At 39.4% G+C, this 18,421-nt stretch overlaps 2 protein-coding genes across 2 annotated transcripts in view; both read right to left on the bottom strand.

The window, feature by feature from the left end:
* Positions 1-3,609, bottom strand: part of LOC309392524 (phospholipid scramblase 1-like) — a 39,290-nt gene extending 35,681 nt beyond the window's left edge. The window contains exon 1 of the mRNA XM_081953841.1: positions 3,468-3,609. The gene's annotated coding sequence lies outside the window, so the exon portion shown is untranslated. The remainder of the gene's footprint in view (positions 1-3,467) is intronic.
* A 6,378-nt stretch (positions 3,610-9,987) lies between these two features.
* On the bottom strand, positions 9,988-18,223 carry LOC309392616 (phospholipid scramblase 1-like; the record flags this gene model as incomplete). Its single annotated transcript, XM_081954046.1, is given in 8 exon segments — positions 9,988-11,067; positions 11,179-11,340; positions 11,993-12,154; positions 12,972-13,007; positions 13,009-13,196; positions 15,505-15,544; positions 16,554-16,684; positions 18,070-18,223. Coding segments are annotated over 8 exon segments (924 nt in total). The 3' UTR covers positions 9,988-11,016.
* Between the last annotated feature and the right edge of the window lie 198 nt (positions 18,224-18,421).

Here is an 18,421-nt window from a genome sequence, read left to right as displayed (position 1 = left end):
GTCCGGTCTCCAACCTTCGCTTTGTAGCGAAGGTTGTCAAGAGTGTGGTAACATGTCAGCTTCCCCAGTACCTGGATGAAGCTGTCTACCTGGATCCGTTTCAGTCGGGTTTGAGGCCCTGATACAGCACAGAGACGGCATTGGTCGATGATCTCTGGAGGGCCCGGGACAGGGGCTGTTCCTCTGTCCTGGTCCCATTAGACCTCTCAGCGGCTTTTGATACCATTGACCATGGTATCCTACTGTGACGACTCGGGGGGTTGGGAGTGGGGGGCACCGTTTTATGGTGGTTCTCCTCCTACCTGTCGGATCGGTCGCAGTTTGTGTTGACTGGAGGGCAGAGATCGACCCCCAGGCGCGTCACTTGTGGGGTGCCCCAGGGTCGGTTCTCTCACCCCTCCTGTTCAACATATACATGAAACCACTGGGCGAGATCATCCATGGTTTTGGGGTACGGTATCATCAATATGCTGATGATACCCAACTTTGACGATAGGGGGAGAAATTTTAGCCCCCTCAGAGAAGGCTCGCAATCTGGGAGTCCTCCTGGATACGCGGCTTAGTTTAGAAGAACACCTGACGGCTGTGATCAGGGGGGCCTTTTACCAGGTTCGCCTGGTACGTCAGTTGCGCCCCTTCCTGGATCGGGATGCTCTGTGCACAGTCACTCATGCCCTCGTCCTTTCTCGCCTGGACTACTGCGATGCTCTCTACATGGGGCTGCCCTTGAAGAGTACCCGGAGGCTTCAGCTAGTCCAGAATGCGGCCGCGCGGGTTGTCATGGGGGTACCTAGGTGCTCCCATGTTACACCCCTTTTAGGCGGCCTGCACTGGTTGCCGGTTGTTTTCCGGGTGCGATTCAAGGTATTAATTCTGACCTTTAAAGCGCTGCATGGCTTAGGCCCAGGGTATCTGCGAGACCACCTACTGCCACCAGTAGCCTCCCACCGTCCAGTACGATCCCACAGAGTTGGCCTCGTCAGGGTGCCGTCGGCCAGGCAGTGTCGGCTGGTGACCCCCAGGGGGAGAGACTTCTCTGTGGGAGCGCCTTCCCTCTGGAATGAGCTGCCCCCGGAGCTCCGCATAATCCTTGACCTCCGGTCCTTCCGACGCGCCCTAAAAGGTTGGCTTTTCAGCAAGCCGGCCTGGCCTGAATAAAATAAATTATTAATTTTAATTGTTAATTTTAATCTAAATCTCATTATAAATGTCTATTGGGTTTTTTGGATATTCTATTTAATCTTTCTTTTAACTTTTGTCATATGTGTTTTTATGTTGTACGCTGCCCTGAGTCCTTTGGGAGAAGGGCGGCATAGAAGTCCAATAAATCAAATCAAATCAAAACTTGGACCTATTTAACAAATGAAGTTGCCATAAGCTACTTTTGGTATGGTTATCACCTACAAAGTCCTTCAAGGCATAGGGATACACTACCAACATGTTTTCATGATTTGCCTCTGCCTTTGCTGTGGTATGGTATGTTTACATTTGATTTACAGTAGTCTTTGGCTTTTGATAATAATTGAGTCCAGAATTATGGTTGTAGTTTGTGGTGGTTGTTAAGCAAGGCACCCACTTAAGACAAATTTCATCTCTCTCCGTTGTGATCATCAAGTGAAACATGGTGCCTCAGGCGGTGGGGGAAGGCTCACACATGGTCTGCCTCCCATGGCCTCCTCCTTTCCCTATTCATAAGCCAGATAGCGCCATGCCTGAAGCAAGCACCATTATGGGAGAAGCCACAATTCTCAGACCATGATGATTGTGGCCCCTGCCAAACTGGCACCTGGTAACATAAAGTGGCCTCTGTGTAGGAAGGCCACCAGGCAGTTTGGTTGCTTCTCTTTCTCAAAGTTGATTTTCAAGTACCGCTTTTTGAAAGAAGAAGCCATGTAATGCCATCTCAGAAGCAGGTTCCATTTTGGACAGGGCCACAATTCTTGAATTGCAAGAATTGTGATTGCTTCTGGGATCACACCATCCAGCTTCTGTGTAAGAAGGCTGCATGGCACATCAGTTACTTCCCCTTGGAAAAGGGAATTTCAGAAGAAATAAGTGGAGTGAGATATGACGGGTCCCAGTGGAGCAGGAAGCAATTTCAAGGCCTGGGGGGACCCAACCGCAAGGGTAGTACATCCAAGGGACTGAATGGGGAAGGATGGGGAGGAAGATAGAAGGGTGGAACAGCTGCAATGTCCCTGTGATTTGTCATAAGGGCAGGCACATTGTCAAGTGCCCAAATTTTATTCATGTGACCTCAGGGTGCTGCAGCGGCCATAAATTTAAGTACACGTCATAAGTAAATGTCATTGTAATTTTTGAATAATCACTGAACGAATGGTAGTAATTTAAAGATTATCTGTACTGATGAAATAGTATTTTGTGTAAAGATTTTTGTGGAATTGACTTATTTAGCTTATGTCTTAATTGGGCTCAGAGCAACATATATTCCAAACTTGGTAAAAATTAGAACATACAATACCCATTATAATAAATAGCAGAGCCACAATTCATAAAGTGTACAATATACTGTACCATTTACCTGCTTTCAACCTTAGCTAGCTCAGCAACTCCTGCTTTCCTTCCTGGTCTGAGACTGCAGAACACATCACAGTTATAATTTCCCGCCTCAGGTGTGTAAATTCAGATTGTATAGAGATTTCCCTATTGTTTAGCTCTGAAAAAGCTATTTTTTTTTGCCAGCCAGTGGAGTAGCTAGGTGATTTTTTACATTTACAGAAAACAGTTTTACTTGGATCCCTGTTAAAAATGCTGCAGTGTATAGTATTTATCTTCTACACTGTTCTTTGTTTTAAAATTGTGTCCACATGCTTCACCTGTTGCAGTATACAAACCAACCATGGTTTCCTAGCTCTGGTAAACAAATGATTTCAGCCTGTTTATTTTGGTATTGTAATTCCTTTCAATCAGAAAACTGGAGGGAGTTTCAATGGTCAACACATTTACGGAGGAATAGATTTCACCCTAGAAATGGACCATAAAATAATAACAGTGACAATAATAACAAAACATCTCCTACCCCCAACCAGATAATCAACAATGCTTTATTATTTCTGATTCTACAACAGATGTTAGAATTTTGACTTCAGGGCTTCCCTCTGGTTATTGATAAACAGGGTGGTACTGGGCAAACTGGGTGGAAGAAAAGAAATCGGCAGGTGACAAGTGCAACTTTTGAAGGGTGTAAATTCAAGAGTAATCTGACAACTCCGTCTGTGCGTGTGGAGTCAAACTGTCCCTGCCCCACTTAACAGTCCTGAAGAACTCAGTAATATTTTGGGAAACGGCAACGAATCCCTGGGCGTTTCCTGTTTACTATTCTTCCGTTTCTTTGTAAGAGTGTTGTCATTTTCAATCAAAGCAAATAGCGGAGCCAAGCAAGGTTTGCGTCTGGCAAACCCTTCTATCCCTCACCCCTGAAATTCCGAGACGAAAGGAAAACTTACAGTTTATGCCTTTGCGAAGGAGTTGCTTTGGAGTAAGCGCGTCGGAATCGCCTTTGCAAAAAACAAACAAACACGAAAAGGTACTTCCAGCCACGTTGCTGTTTACTACTGATCGATGTGTTTGATTGGTTTTTTTTCCCACCCGTGAGAAAAAAAAATGTTAACTTGGGCGTCTACTCTTCTGCCTCTTCCCGCCCAGCTCCAGGGGCTCTGCTAGGGAACAGGATAGGGCGGGGAAAGAGGCAAAGAGCAAATGGAGCTAGATATGGGAGGGGGGGGGGAGAAGCAAGAGGCCCCAAGGAGGACGTGCAAGCTCAGAGTGTTCCAGGGGAAATATCCGGGGCCCCCCCGGAGGAAATTGGATTCGCCAGACACTGTGCTAGTTAATTGCACAAAGGAAAGCTCGCTGCTTTTTAATTGCCTGCATTAAAATGACGGAGACATAAGGCAGAGAGAAGTGCGGGCTGCGGCTGTTTAGAAGAGAAACGAGTGGTCTCTTGGCTACGTCATGGGACCAAGCCCGTTGTACTCGTCGCTGTACAATCAACAACCAAAGTCCATAGGTCTTTGCCATGGATTGAGTAATAACAAAGCAGCCATTATGCCTTTGCTCCATCTGTTCCGTCTACCATCCCAAGTGGTGTTTTTTTTTTTAAAAAAAAATGTTTTATTGTTTTAGTCGGTGGTGAATCTTGGAACAAGAAATGAAGAATTGCCTGAAATCCAATCCGAGGCAGGTGCTTTCTGGTAGCACAGTCTCTTCCCATTTCCCCCCTTTATTACAAATCTATTTGTTTAATAGATTCAGTTTGTTTTGACTTAAGACATCAGGTGTGCCAGGGGAAGTTGTTGGGTACTCAAAAGGTGTTGGCTATTGCTCAACTGTTAGAACCAAACATTCATTTAGTTGGCTAAATAAACCATGGGCGCAGCCCCAGTCTAATTCATTTGTTTGTTGTGGCAGGAAATGGGAAAATGGAGTAAGACCTTTTCTTGGCAGCACCGAATTGTTTAATGTAGAAAGAGCAAAGTAATGTAATGAAACGAAATGATCAGTGGTTGTTGAAAATGTTGAGCTGTTCATTTTCAGGCTTTTTTTTATTAGCTATGAAATAGAAACATCATTACTGAAGTTGTAACAGTGTCCAAGAATTATAACAGAGGGTAGAATATTTAGAAATAGATGGAAGGTTATGGATACAAGTGCTTTGCATAATGAACACTTTGTTTTCAGCCGTCAACAGACACTTTTAGAGATGTCTTCTCTTTCACTTTTGCTGACACATCTGGATTTGTTATCTCAGCACATCTTGATAATAACAAACAGCACAGACCAAGGTAGATCATTTTATTCCTGAATATTAATATTCCAAATTTAAATCTGAATGCAAAATAAATTGTCTATTTTTAAAATGAAATTTAAGATTGTAAACAGAGAAGCTAATGAAATATAACCACCTATCCTACAGGAACAAAAAACTAAGTGTTTAGTTTAAGTTTGCTGAATTGTTAAAGTACAGTTGTATTTATTTAAACTTATTTTTCATTTCAGACTAATCAGAAGTTAGAAATAAATTCATGGAGGAAAAAGGAGTCAAGAATGCCAACAACAGTGACAGTTTAGGGCCTCACAATCCACAGACATTCCTAAGATTTCACTTTGTTTGCTTGCTTTTACAATTTTATGTGGCTTTTTAGGTGTGCTGCAATGTACAGGTAGTCCTCAACTTACCACAGTTCATTAAGTGACGGTGTTACAAGTGTTAAAATGACACTGAAAAAAGTGACTTGTGACTGTTTTTCACACTTATGACTGTTGCAACACCTTCACGATCACATAATCAAATTTCTGGCAACTGACACATATTTATGACAGTTGCAGCATCCCTGGGGCATATGATCATCTTCTGTGATCATTTGACAAGCAATGTTAATGGAGAAACCAGATTTATTGAACAACAATATTACTAATTTAACAACTGGAATTATTCACATAACAACTGTAGAAAGAAAGGTCTAACATGGGGCAAAACTCACTTAGCAAATGTCTCACAACAAAAACTTTGGGCTCAGTTTTGATAATAAATCGAGGACTACCTGTATGAGATTATATAATTTATGAGAGAGAAAAAAGAACCATCTAAATAAACTCGCAGTGTCACATTGCCATCATGTGATGTTTTGAGGCATGGCCTATGTGTGATACTCGCCATCTTCAGGCTGGTGTGTTTTGACTTCGTGTTTGTGTGAGTAAAGCGTGGCCGGAGCTGCCGTCTTTCTATAAATCTTGGTGAGGGGGGTTGGAGTGCTGGCTTTGTTTCAGTAAGTGGATTGATTGGCTATGTGGCTTTATTGTGATTGGTAGATTGGTGCTGATGGGTCCTGGCTGTGTGTCCGTTGTTGTTTTGTGTTGTAACGGCCTGGGTGGTGGGTGGGTCTCGTTTGTTGACTAGGGCTGGTTTCCAGATGTCTGGCAGGCGGTGGTATCATCACGTTTATTCATGTTGTGGGGGTGTTTCTCTATTTCGATAGCTTCCATAATTATTCTCTTGTTGAAGTGTTCAGTTTTGGAAATTAATTTGGTTCCTTCAAAATTAATTTCATGTCCTGTAGCTTTAAGGTGCTGGAAAAGGGAGGAAGTTTTTTTCTTTTTTTCTTACTGGGTTCTTATGTTCTGCGATGCATGCATTTATTCTCCTGTTAGTTTGTCCTATGTATGTTGCAGGGCATATTTTGCATGGCATTTCATAGACTCCTTGGTTTTCTAGTTGGAATTTGTCTTTGGGGTTTCTTAAGATGTTGGCTATTATTTGGTCAGTGTTGAAGGCAGTCTTGATATTGTGTTTGTGGAGAATTTTGCTGATTTTATATGTGGTGCCTTTGATGTAAGGGAGGAGGGCGATGCCGTTGTCCTGCTCTGCGTCTCGGTTCTTGGGGGGAGTCTCCCTTTGGATTAGGTTGGTAATTGTTTTTCTTTGGAATCCGTTAGAGATTAATACATTTGTGAGAGTGTGTAATTCAGTTTTCAGGTGGTCTTTGTCGCCTAGGCATTTGGTTCTGGAGATGAGGGTCTTGGCTACAGAGTTAATCGGTGCAGGGTAATGATGGGATTGTGCATTTAAGTAGCGGTTGGTGTGTGTTTTTTTCCGGTAGATGGTGTGTCCTAGGGAGCCATTGGTTTTTTTGTAGATTAGGACATCCAGAAAGGAAGTTGGTTGTTTGCTTCTATTTCCATAGTGAATTGTATTTTGGGGTGTAGGCTGTTGAGATGTGTGAAGAAGTTGTCCAGTTTTTCTTTCCCGTGTGGCCAAATCACGAAAGTGTCATCAACATATCTAAGTCAGAGTTTGTGTTTGTGTTCAGATTTATCTAAGGCGTTAGTTTCAAAATGTTCCATGTATAAGTTTGCGATGACGGGTGAGAGGGGTGATCCCATGGGTGCTCCTTCTGTTTGTATCTTTGTCCATTATGGATGAAGTATGTGTTGGTTAGGCAGTGGTTGGTCAGGTCCAGGATGTGTTTAGGTGGGTTGTGTTTGTTCTGGATAGTTGTCAAGGCTTCTTTTATAGGCACTTGGGTGAAGAGAGATATGACATTGAAACTCGTGAGTAGGTCGCTGGGTTGTACGTTTTGTTTCTTTATTGTTGCTATGAAGTAGAGTGAGTTTTGTACATGTGAGGTGATGGATTCTGCATAGGGTTGAAGTTGTTTGGCGAGGAATTTGGCAAGATTCTGTAGAGGTGAGTCTATGGAACTGACAATGGGTCTGAGTGGTGTTCCTTCTTTGTGTATCTTTTTTTTTAAACAAAGTTTTATTGGTTTTTTTATTTTTTACAAAGGGAAAAGGTAAGGGAAAAGTTACAAATTTTGGCAGCTGCGAAATACGGTAGATGCACCCGCCCTCCAAACTCATAGTATACATTTGCATAACATTCAATATTAAGTAATAACATGTAGTCAGTGTGGTAAATTCAATTGGTAGTTTCGATCAGTTTATATCAGATGACTTTTCTTACTCATTTATGTGATCTGAGCTTTCTTGTTGTCGCCCCATCTCCCCCCGCTGGCAGAGCTCCGGCCCCTCCCGTGTCTTGTATGTCTGTTGAAGAATCATCTGGTTTTTCTAGGAGCACCTTCTTTGTGTATCTTGTGGAGGCCATAGAGTTTGGGGCATCTGGAAGATTTCTCTCTGGGGAATGATTCTTTGCTGGATCTCTTCACTGATGGGAGAGGCTTTTATTTCAGATTTGGTGATTTTTTCCAGGTAGGTGGTGGGGTCTGTGTTTAGAGGTTTGTAAGCGGGATCCTGGAGGAGGTTGGATAGTTTGGCTTGGTAGTCAGGTGTGTTCATCACCACTGTGGTGTTACCTTTGTCTGCTGGGAGAATGATTATGTTGTTGTCTTTCCTCAGGTTGGTGAGTGCTTTTTGTTCTTCTTGCTGTAAGTTGCTTCTGGGTGGATTGCTGGAGCAAAGGACTTTGCTGACTGCAAGTCTGATTATATTGGCTTCATCTGGGTTAGTTTTGGTGAGTGTAGCTTCAACTCCGCGTATGATGTCTTCAGTGGGGATGCGTTTAGGGGCGAATGCAAAGTTGAATCCTCTGGAAAGGACATTGGTTTCAGCTGTGGTGAGGGTTCTGTCTGATATGTTGTGTACTGTTTGTTTCATGAGTTGCTGAGGAGGGGGGTTAGGCTTCTGTCGTTTTTCTAGTCTGTAGAGTTTGTTGGAGTGTTTTTCTGTCTTATAGAAGGTTTCTTTTTCTGCTCTCCAAAGGGCTAGTTGTTTGAATTTGTCCCAGAGTGCTGGGTGGATTTTGTTGCTGAGTTTGAGGTGAAGAGTGAGTAGGTCCCAGTTGGTTTGGTCTAGTAGGAATCTTTTCTTGTGGAGTTCGTTTCTGATTAGGGCTAATTCCGTTCTTTTCAGGATCCTTTTGGTGGCTGAGGTTTTAGAATGGAATTTTACTTGGAAGCATGTGGGGATCAGGCTTTTGTCTCTGCAGTTGTCTAGGAATGTGAGGTCACATAAGATGGTGGCTCTTCAGACTTCAAGTTTCTCATAGGTCCTGGTGAGCAGGAAGGTTTCCTCCCTGTAGAGGTAAGATATTTGTTTTTTAAAAAAGCAAAAAAAAAACCATACACACACACACACACACACACACACACACACACATTCAGTTTTTTTGTGTGAAGTCAAGGTCCTATTTTGGTATACATCTTTCTATACATCTTTCTAATGCCTTCTGATGTAACTTTTTAATACGGGTCTCTAACCCTTCTGTAGCTTAGGGTGTCACCAAATCTAAAATATGGCATTGCAGCCATTCGCTGCTTCAAAATTCAGAATAAAATGAAGGTAACCTGTTCCCTTGAATTTTAAGCTACAGCTGTTCACTAAACACCTATTCACATTCTTTCTTCAAAATTAATTGTTCCTACTATGTAGCAAAAGGAATCACTTTTTGACTCAGATAATTATCATTCTGAAAATCCAATAACACAGGAGTAGAGGAAAAGACAATTCTGGAGAATTCAATTCACATCAAAAACCTCTTTCAAAGAAACTCATCTTTCCTACAGACATGCCAAATAAATCAAAATTGATGTGGTAAAATTGGTTACCAGAAGAATGCAAGTAAAACTGGCAACCGAGTTCATGTCTATATATTTTGGTGCAAAGGATATGAAAAATGTTAGGTGAAATAATCATGGTAATCCTTCCTATTTTTGCCTGCAGATCAGCATCTTTTGTCATAAATAGGACTGCTTTTTATATAACAACCCTTCAGATAAATAACCTATCTGGAATTGAAACATGAGAGAGGCTCTTATGAAGATCCCATTGCTTTCAGAGGTCCATCTAAGAGACCCATCAGGCAAAGTTATGAGAGTGCCTTTAGAAGAACTGCCAATATGCTTCATATAACTTTAAACTACAGCTTTCAAAATTTGTTTCAAACTTGAACTTTTGTACTTCCTATTAGCTACATTGAGTTAATGCAAACACAAACAGGATAAAAATACAATAAATCAGTTTATTTTTATTCACCCATGTAGTGAATAAAGAAAAGTGCTGAAATGTTTTATTGAATCTTACAAGTATTTGAAAGCCAATATATATATTACAGTGGAATTATTATTATTCAGGTTTTTATTTGAATTATACTTAACCAAAAGGATTTGTTTACACTTACATTATTTTTGACAGCTATAAAATACAATCCTCTCCATCTCTCTGTCCCCACTTTCCATCTTCCACTCTCAAATGTTGATATCCATCAAGGCACCAAAGAAAAGGAAATTGTTCTTTCCATAGTTTCTAGTTAGCTGTATGATTTTTCATCTGGAAATATCATTACAGTTCCTCTAGAGCAGGGGTGTCCAAATTTGGCAACTTTAAGACTTGTGGACTTCAACTTCCAGAATTCCCCAGCCAGCACGGCTGGGTGGGGAATTCTGGGAGTTGAAGTCCACAAGTCTTAAAGTTGCCAAATTTGGACACCCCTGCTCTAGAAGTACTATGATCAGTTATAAAAGAGTCTTGGTAATATATTATATATTCTAAAGCAGTGTTTCTCAGCCTTAGCAACTTTAAGGTGCATGGACTTCAACTCCTAGAATTCTTCAGGTAGTATGCTGGCTGGGGAATTCTGGGAGTTGAAAGGAATACATCTTAAAGTTGCCAAAGCTGTGAAACACCATTGTAGAGTAACACTTCTTGCCTCATAAGAGTCCACAATCTGGTTGCTTGCGTAATATGAGGGTACTGTATATAAGCAAGTGATAGATTAACCCAGCGGTGGTATTCAGCCGGTTCGCACCAGTTTGCCCAAACTGGTGGCAGAAATTTTGCCCAATTCAGTGAACTGGTAGCGATGGCTGACTGGCCACGCTCCCGAACCAGTCCCCCTGTTGCCAGTTGCTCACCTTGCCCATCCACTCGCCGCTCGCTTGCGTTGCTTCTTTGCATACTGGCTCTCAAAGAGGCCGGCAGCTGACCATAGGCTGCTGAAAAATCCACCAGTCAGCGAAAAAGTGGATCCTATCGCCACCATCTTCTTCTTGCATGAATATCCTATTGCCTTGCAAGTCTGCCAGTATGCAAAGAGGCGGCAGGTGGGAGGCTTCTTTGACAGCCAGCCAATTCCCAGCAGTGGTGGCTGGCTGGGGGGATGCCAAAAACTCCAGTCAGCTTGCCTTCTGGACTGGACCAGCCACCATGAAAGGTAAACAACTAAAGAGGTGGGAGGGGAAGAAGTGGAGGAATGGGGGTGACTAGTGAAGGGAGGGCCCGGGTAGATAGCAAAAAATCCAAAAAAGGTCCCTACCTTTTCCTGTGGGTGTGGCTAGGTGAGGGGGCATGTGACTTAGTGGGAAAGGGCATAAATGATGTCATGTTGGCCATGCCCACTCAGTCACATGCCACCCATCTAGCCATGCCCACCAAACCGGTAGTGAACATTTTTGAATCTCACCACTGGATTAACCGCTAAGAAACAAAAGCAGCAGTATTGAATTTTTTCTGAAGTCAGGAAAAATGGTATACATCTGGTTATGTCTGGTTGCGGCGCCTCAGTCCAGTTTGTTCCAAAAACAAGAAATCCTATTGAAATAAAACAAACATGATTTAGATGAACTCCAGTCCAGATCATTCCTTGTTAGGAAGCAAGACGTTTTCAATCTTCATTTATAATGACATTACCAAGAAATTTACCAGTAGGACGCAAGCTCCAAGCAAAAGGGTTTTCGTTTTAACCTCAAGAACCATTGGGAATTGGATTATGAAGTTGCTGGCATCTGACGCAGCTTCTGTTGCCAATCCTTTCCATTTCCTGATGATTTTTCCAATTGCTGATTTTTGATTTAAAGATTTTACCTGATTTTGAACGACTAATAAATAAATTATTCAAGAAAGTTACTGCAACTAGTGTGTGTGTGTATTTCTTCATTTTGTAATGTATAAGGATAACAATGCACCATAGTCTTAAATGCAATGTGACATTTCAGAGAATTTAGAATTTGAATTCTATTGATGCATAAAATATTAGCTATGAAGGTCTTATGAGAAGAATTTGTGTGCGGCCTCACTCATTGTGATTCATTCACTGACTTAAATATGATATTTTCACTTACAGTATGTATCAACTTTTCCCCTTCAGATTCAGTACAGGAACGTGAGATAATTTTGTAATAGTTATGACATCATTCAAAAAAAATTACTTTTAAGAGCATCCTGGTCAGAAATGCAAAATACATATCAGCTTAATAAACAATAACAACAAAGCTATGAGCACCATCCTCCAGTATGTCTTCTAAATGATTATCATGTTTTTCTCCAAGACTTCACATTGGGCATATTAAAGTCCTTGGCTACAAAGAAGAAAAAGAAAATGATGGAGAGGACTGTATGCAGCAATCCTATTTTTGTTTTTATGAATAGGAAAAAATCATAGGTTTATCAATATTTAAACTTATTATATTCCAACACTGAAGGGTGGCCAAAGACAGAGTTTAGAATGTCATCTTACCTCAAAATGACTATCCCTATAACCAAGGCTTAATAAATTAGGTCCAAGCAATTTCAAAATGTTTTCTCTGGCCCCATGCTGGATAACAAATCTGGGTTGGCAGATGTAACACTTCTGCTTAACATATCCAATGACTGTACCTAGTGGTGCTTGAACCTCAAGCTTTAAGGGGGAAAAAACATGCAGCAGAATTAGAATAAAGAGCAACATTTTGTCTCACATTCCGACATGTTAACAGGAACTTTTACTATAGTTAGGATTGAAAGCACATGGAAAAACAAGGCAATGAATAATCAAAGGGAACTGTTAACAGGGAACAGAATAATTTTAATATGTTGTTTTTGGATTATATACCTCTGATTTTTGTTTTATTTTTATGTTAGTATGAAGTTACGAACAACAAGAGGTTGACTTGCTCAAAATCACTGAATGAATATCCTTATGTACACTAGTATATCTGGATTGCAAAACTCTAAACAACCACTAGATGACAATAAAGAGTTTGTGTTTCCTCAACCTCTTTGTTTCCACCTAATACTCAAACAGTTTTTATAGCTTATATTTGATACCCCTAGAGTAGATATAAACCTGAGTCTCCCTAATCTATTCCAGCATTTAACAGCTATACCATAGTAGCTCTTATAGAGAAGTTCTAGGGGGATACAATGACTTGTGTAAAGTAATTGTACATTAATCATTATTGCATCATCCTCTGTTTCTGGTTCCATCACCATCACCACCCCAATATCCCTACAAATATGGAGAAGATATATAGGAAAGTCAAGATACATACATAGCACATAAGTATATGTAAAAAGAATCTTCACGATTAAGTACTATGGTATGGTAATAGTAACTATTTGAGAAAAAAATAGAATGGCAATTTCGGTTTTTGTAAAGTTGTATGTAACTTGATATTCTAGTGACATGCAGAACTATTGAACAAAACAGTCCAAATGGGCAGCAGGGTTGAGTTTACCTTTTGTAGGCAGCAAATACAAGGACAGCAGCAACAGACAATGGAACTCCCTTGACAATTGTATGACCGGTTGGTTTGTACTATTAAGGAGTTTTATGGTAAATGATCTGAAAGATCCGTAATGGTATAGATTATAGTCATCATTTTCTTCGGCTGCAAAGTATACCCAGTGCCCCGTGGGATTTTTAATTTCATATTTATTACAAGTCTCAAAACCACTTATCACTGAAAAACAGAAAGAAACACTGATAAGTTAAAGATCTGTGTCAAAGTCATTATATATTACTAAATGTGCAAGACAGTGCATTATAGGGCAACAGTTTTGAACTAAGGTACCTCAAATGGGCTAACGTATGGAATGCATCCAAAATGACGTCTAAGAGAATGAAATTTGAGAAATTTCATCTTGGTGTTAATACATGCATGCAGTAGCCCAAGAAGAAAAAACAGAAATCTTCCATAACATACAATTAAAGAGTGTAACAACCACGATGTATGAAACAGATAGAAGACTATCAGAGCAGGTTCAATTGGGAAACCATAAGCATCCTAGAGCAACCTAATTCCAAAGCATGCTGAGGAATTCCAGGAAGATTGGAACTCACACAAATCAGCTAGCAACAGGCTGATGGAGATAAATAACATTTACACAACATGCAAAAGAGAAATAAAAAACCTAAAAAGGAAACAAAAAACCTAGAACTGTTTTTCTTCCTTTTCATCAGCAATCAATACCCAGAAAAGCAGAGATTTATACCAGCATCAATACCAACAAACAAACAGACAACAGCCTAATCAAGGAAATACCAAACACCAATTCTTATAGGGCAAGCCACTACATATAAACAGATAGAAAACCCTACTCCTTTCTTGCACTGAAAATGTTCCCTAGTTGGGTAACAAAAAGTCTGCAAGAAAACAACCAAGCTCAGAAAGCATTAAGGACTCCACAATTCAAGTCTGAGCTACATATATTATTTCCTATTAGAAGTGACAAGTGACTAGTTAATCGCTGCAATAAGAGATAACAATAAATTCATCATCAGGGGAAAAAGTGAAAGACTATGGAGAAGCATCTAACAATGTGTTGCCAGTGGGAGTCTCTGTACATCTACAAACACCTCCCTTGGTATTCACCAGATCTTCTACTCGATCTTTTTTTAAAAAAAAAACATATTAGTAATTTCATTTAAAAATCAGTAAACAGGAAATTGACATCCTTAAGCCCCTAGCATCAACTTTCATTACAAAAGAACTCTTGGAACACAATTGCCTAAAAACAGTTTTAGAAAATAAATATGCTATGTGATACTTGTACCCTTAGAAGAAAAAAAGCAAAGGTAAGATTGGGTGATAAATACATTTTGAACAGTTAATGGGCCATAACTTTCCAAATTTATTTTGTGGTAAGTGAAAGATTTGAGACCACCTGTCATTTTCACTCTAGATACTGTTTTCTCTAGATACTGTTTGGATGAAACTTATAATATTGTGTCAATTTTCTTTGCTAAATTAAATGATTCATTTAAGTGGGATATTTTATTGTCCTATATTGATTTGTCCTACAGTCATCCTTTATAAAATAGTAAATTGGAGCCAACCTGGATAATCATAAAAAAGGATAGCTATTTTTGTTCATAAAGGATGGTCAAATAAACCGGGATTTCTGTAAAGAAAAGATTATTTTCATTTCTTTTCCCTTGGAGTTTACAACTCATGGAAATAATATAAGAGTGGAAATCAACTCATGATTACTCTTGATTAAATTATATATCTAGAGCACATTCTGGAAACCTTTTCTTTCTAAATAATCTTCAATATTCTCTTATGTCTTCTAATATTTATGGCATGAAATGCTAAAACAGAGGTTGGTTTTAAGCCAACATCAAAGTTGGGGTTTTAGTCTAACAATATCTGGAAGCCTTGTTTCCTTTATAACAGGAAGCTGCATTTCCAGATATTGTTGAAATACAATCCCATCTTTTGGTGGTAATGTTGTCACTCTAGAATAAGTTTATACTTGAACCAAATTTATCTATTTAATGGAGTGCAATTTTACAGGTGGGTACTTAACACTCTCCCGAATGGCTTTTGGTAATGGTTGAAGAGAATTGGACTTTTAAATGTTAGGGTTTAGGCTATATTTTACAAACTACAAACTTCATTTTTTAATGATTGCCAAAATATAGTTGATCACTTTTTTAACCCATACTGTAAAATACAACATGAATACTGGCAAGCAGTGGGTTGCATGTAATTCACACTATATTAATCATGTTCCAGTAGGAAAAATTATGTGTAAGAAGTATTCATGGTATATTAATATCAGATGTAAACAAATCTTACAGCTCATGTATAGGGCTGAAAATGAATAAAAGTATTGTGGAATTTTTTTGCTGTAAATTTGTCAGTACTAAACACATAATTAGCATTTTAAATTATACAGCATCTAAAATTTATAAAGTGGAAATATAAAGATATTAAAATCTAAAAAACACTCAATAATGTTTCTTGAACAATAACAAATACATACTTTCCATGATCTCAAGCTGCTGGTCAACTATTACCTGATCCTTCAGTTATAATGGTAAAAAAAATACTATAATTACAACTATTTCATTTTCAACAGTCACTGTTTTATCATAGCATATATGAAAAGATGCCTTTATATATATATTTTCTCTCTGTATTGAATAGATTTTAATTAAATACAAAAAATTGAATTTTAGATTCAATAATGAATAAATTATTAACATAAATATTAATGTAATTGTTTATTAATATATTATTAATAGGCTTATTAATACATCTGTTTGATTCACTGTTCACTAGTGAATTTATTTAATCATTATTCAGTAAAAATCACATTGATTCCACTAAGGCTATAAGAATGCAATAGAAATAAATACATTGCGTTTCAAGGTGTTGATTACCATCTTCAAAGCGCTCCATGGCACAGGACCTAGTTACCTGCGGGATCGCATCCTACCCCATACATCCCTGCGACCAATTCGCTCCCACAGAGAGGGACTCCTCCGGGTGCCATCCACTAAGCAATGCCAGCGGGCGGCGCCCAGGAGTAGGGCCTTCTCTGTGATGGGGCCAGCCCTCTGGAATGACCTGCCCCCCGACATTAGGATTACAACTGATCTCCGCTCCTTCCACAAGAAACTCAAGACCCACCTGTTCCAACTAGCAGGCCTGGCTTAACTACAACTCTATTCTCTAATCCTCCTGGCAATTTTTAAAATCTTAGGGTAGTTTTTAAGGTTATTTTAATCCTATTGTTATTGTATTATTGTATGAAATGTAATATGGTGTTATGAGTTTTATACCTCCTCCATGCAACATAAAATATATATCTTTGATTGTACGCTGCCCCGAGTCCCTTCGAGGAGAGGGAGCGGCTAACAAATCTAATAAAATGAAATGAAATGAAAATTTTGTGGGCTTGTTGGAAATTTCCATATTTGCTTGCCAGGGACTAGAGAAAGTATAGTCCAGTATAATTAGAGGCTATTAAATAGGGGATAGAATTAGAATCTTATAATTGTCTGTAAAAGGAGCATAGGAAAAACATACCTGGCTTAAATACTCTAATCCAGGTGGGCATTTGGGAGGAACTGGTGGAGCTGGCATACAAACCACAGGTTCAGCTGTAGTGGGCACACTGACAGCTTGGAGAGCTCCATAAAACAATGCATTAGGTTGAACTGCCAAGTTTCAAAAGAACAATGAGATCATAAGCAAATTCTTTTTTAACAAGCCGAGGATAACCAAACATTAACAAGGATTTCAAAAGTTTCTGGTGAAACTAGTTGAAATATCTGCATTGGTCTATCAAATAAGAAACATAATCTTCTATATTATACAGTATGGTATTATGTAAATACATGGTTGGAGGTTATGAAAAATTTAGATAAACAATTTTTTGGACTTTAGTCACATTACTTAGCCTGCTCCTACCTGCCCTGCATTCTTTTCTGGAATGTTTTAGGAAATCAGTGGTTTTTTGCATTGTTCATTTTGGTGGGAGGGGAGAATTGGTAATTTACTTGAATATGAGTTGTCCAAATTTAACTCTGCTACATCCATCCAAATACACTGGATTTTGGTAAACTTCAGTAAGCCATCAATTTTCAATCTATCTGATGTTGCAGATGATTTGCTGCCATCAAGAGTACTCTAACATTATCAAAGAAACATCTAAATAAAATGTCACAAAATATAATTTCAACAATATGAGAAAAGGTGGGACCCCTCTGAGGTCATGTATGTTTTATTCTTAGAAGCAGAAATCCTGCATTTTAACCTGAAGTTATTGGTGTGGGGGAAGAGGGGGGGGAGAGAGGTAAAGAATCCTCCTAGTCAATCTTGATTCTGAGTTATATCATAGATACCTTAGTTTTCTTGATAATAATGGTAAGCAGTTTTCCTTTGCCTTTTTGCAAGAAGTGTTTTCAGCTTCCTAATGTAAACTACAGCTTTATTATTTCCTAAAATGCCAAAAACCATGAGCTATTGGAAGAAAAAATCTAGATTTGGCTTTAATGTTGAGGCATTGTGTCCAGTGGTGAAATTCAATTTTTTTATTTATTTATTGGTTCTGTGGTTGTGGCGTGCTGGGTATGGCAGGGGAAGGATACTGAAAAATCTCCCACTCCAGGACAAGGATACTGCAAAATCTCTATTCCCATCCCACTCTGGGGCTAGCCAGAGGTGGCATTTGCCTGCTCTCCGAACTACTCAAAATTTACACTACCGGTTCTTCAGAACCTGTCAGAACCTGCTGGATTTCACCCCTGGTTGTGGCCTATTAAGAACTATTAACGATTAAGGCCTTGTTGTCTTCCAATCGCCATTTCTGAAATTCAGCAGCAGTATGACCCATTTTTAAAGTTCTTTTAATTAAAAAAAAAGCTGTGATGAAACTAGGATGCTTCATACTGGCATACCACTCTCATTTCCACTTTCAAAATCTTCAACATGATTCCCAACCCTCCTGTCAAATGTGTGAATGAATCAGCGCAATTGTGCAACAAAAGCTTAATGGAAAAGTTTTTGAATCAAGAAAGCTGCAGATGTCTCAACAACCTACCTGACAACGTTGATGGAGATCTATATTGAGGCAATCCAGATGCATGCTGGAGGATTCCAACTTGGATCTGGGTACCTGGATAACTTGGGACAGCATATCCCTGGTCCGGATAACTTGGATAATCTGGAGGTGGCTCTGTGGGTAGAGGTTGCATGGCTAGAAGAACAAGAGAGTATTTAATCTAATGGATGAATGAATGAATGAATGAATTAAATGCTTAATGTCAGTCTACTGCCATAGTTTTTTCCCTTAAGTGATAAAGCAAGTGGGTTTAAGTCCAGCAAAACCATTCTTAACAGATCTATGTATTTTCAATTTTCTACGTGGGGCAATTTTTTTATAGATAATAAAA

This window comes from Natrix helvetica (assembly GCF_964273705.1).
Source record: "Natrix helvetica genome assembly, chromosome: 5".
Taxonomy (NCBI): Eukaryota; Metazoa; Chordata; class Lepidosauria; order Squamata; family Natricidae; genus Natrix; species Natrix helvetica.
The sequence above is the reverse complement of the archived record's forward strand: the minus strand, read 5'-3'. Positions and strand labels throughout refer to the sequence as shown.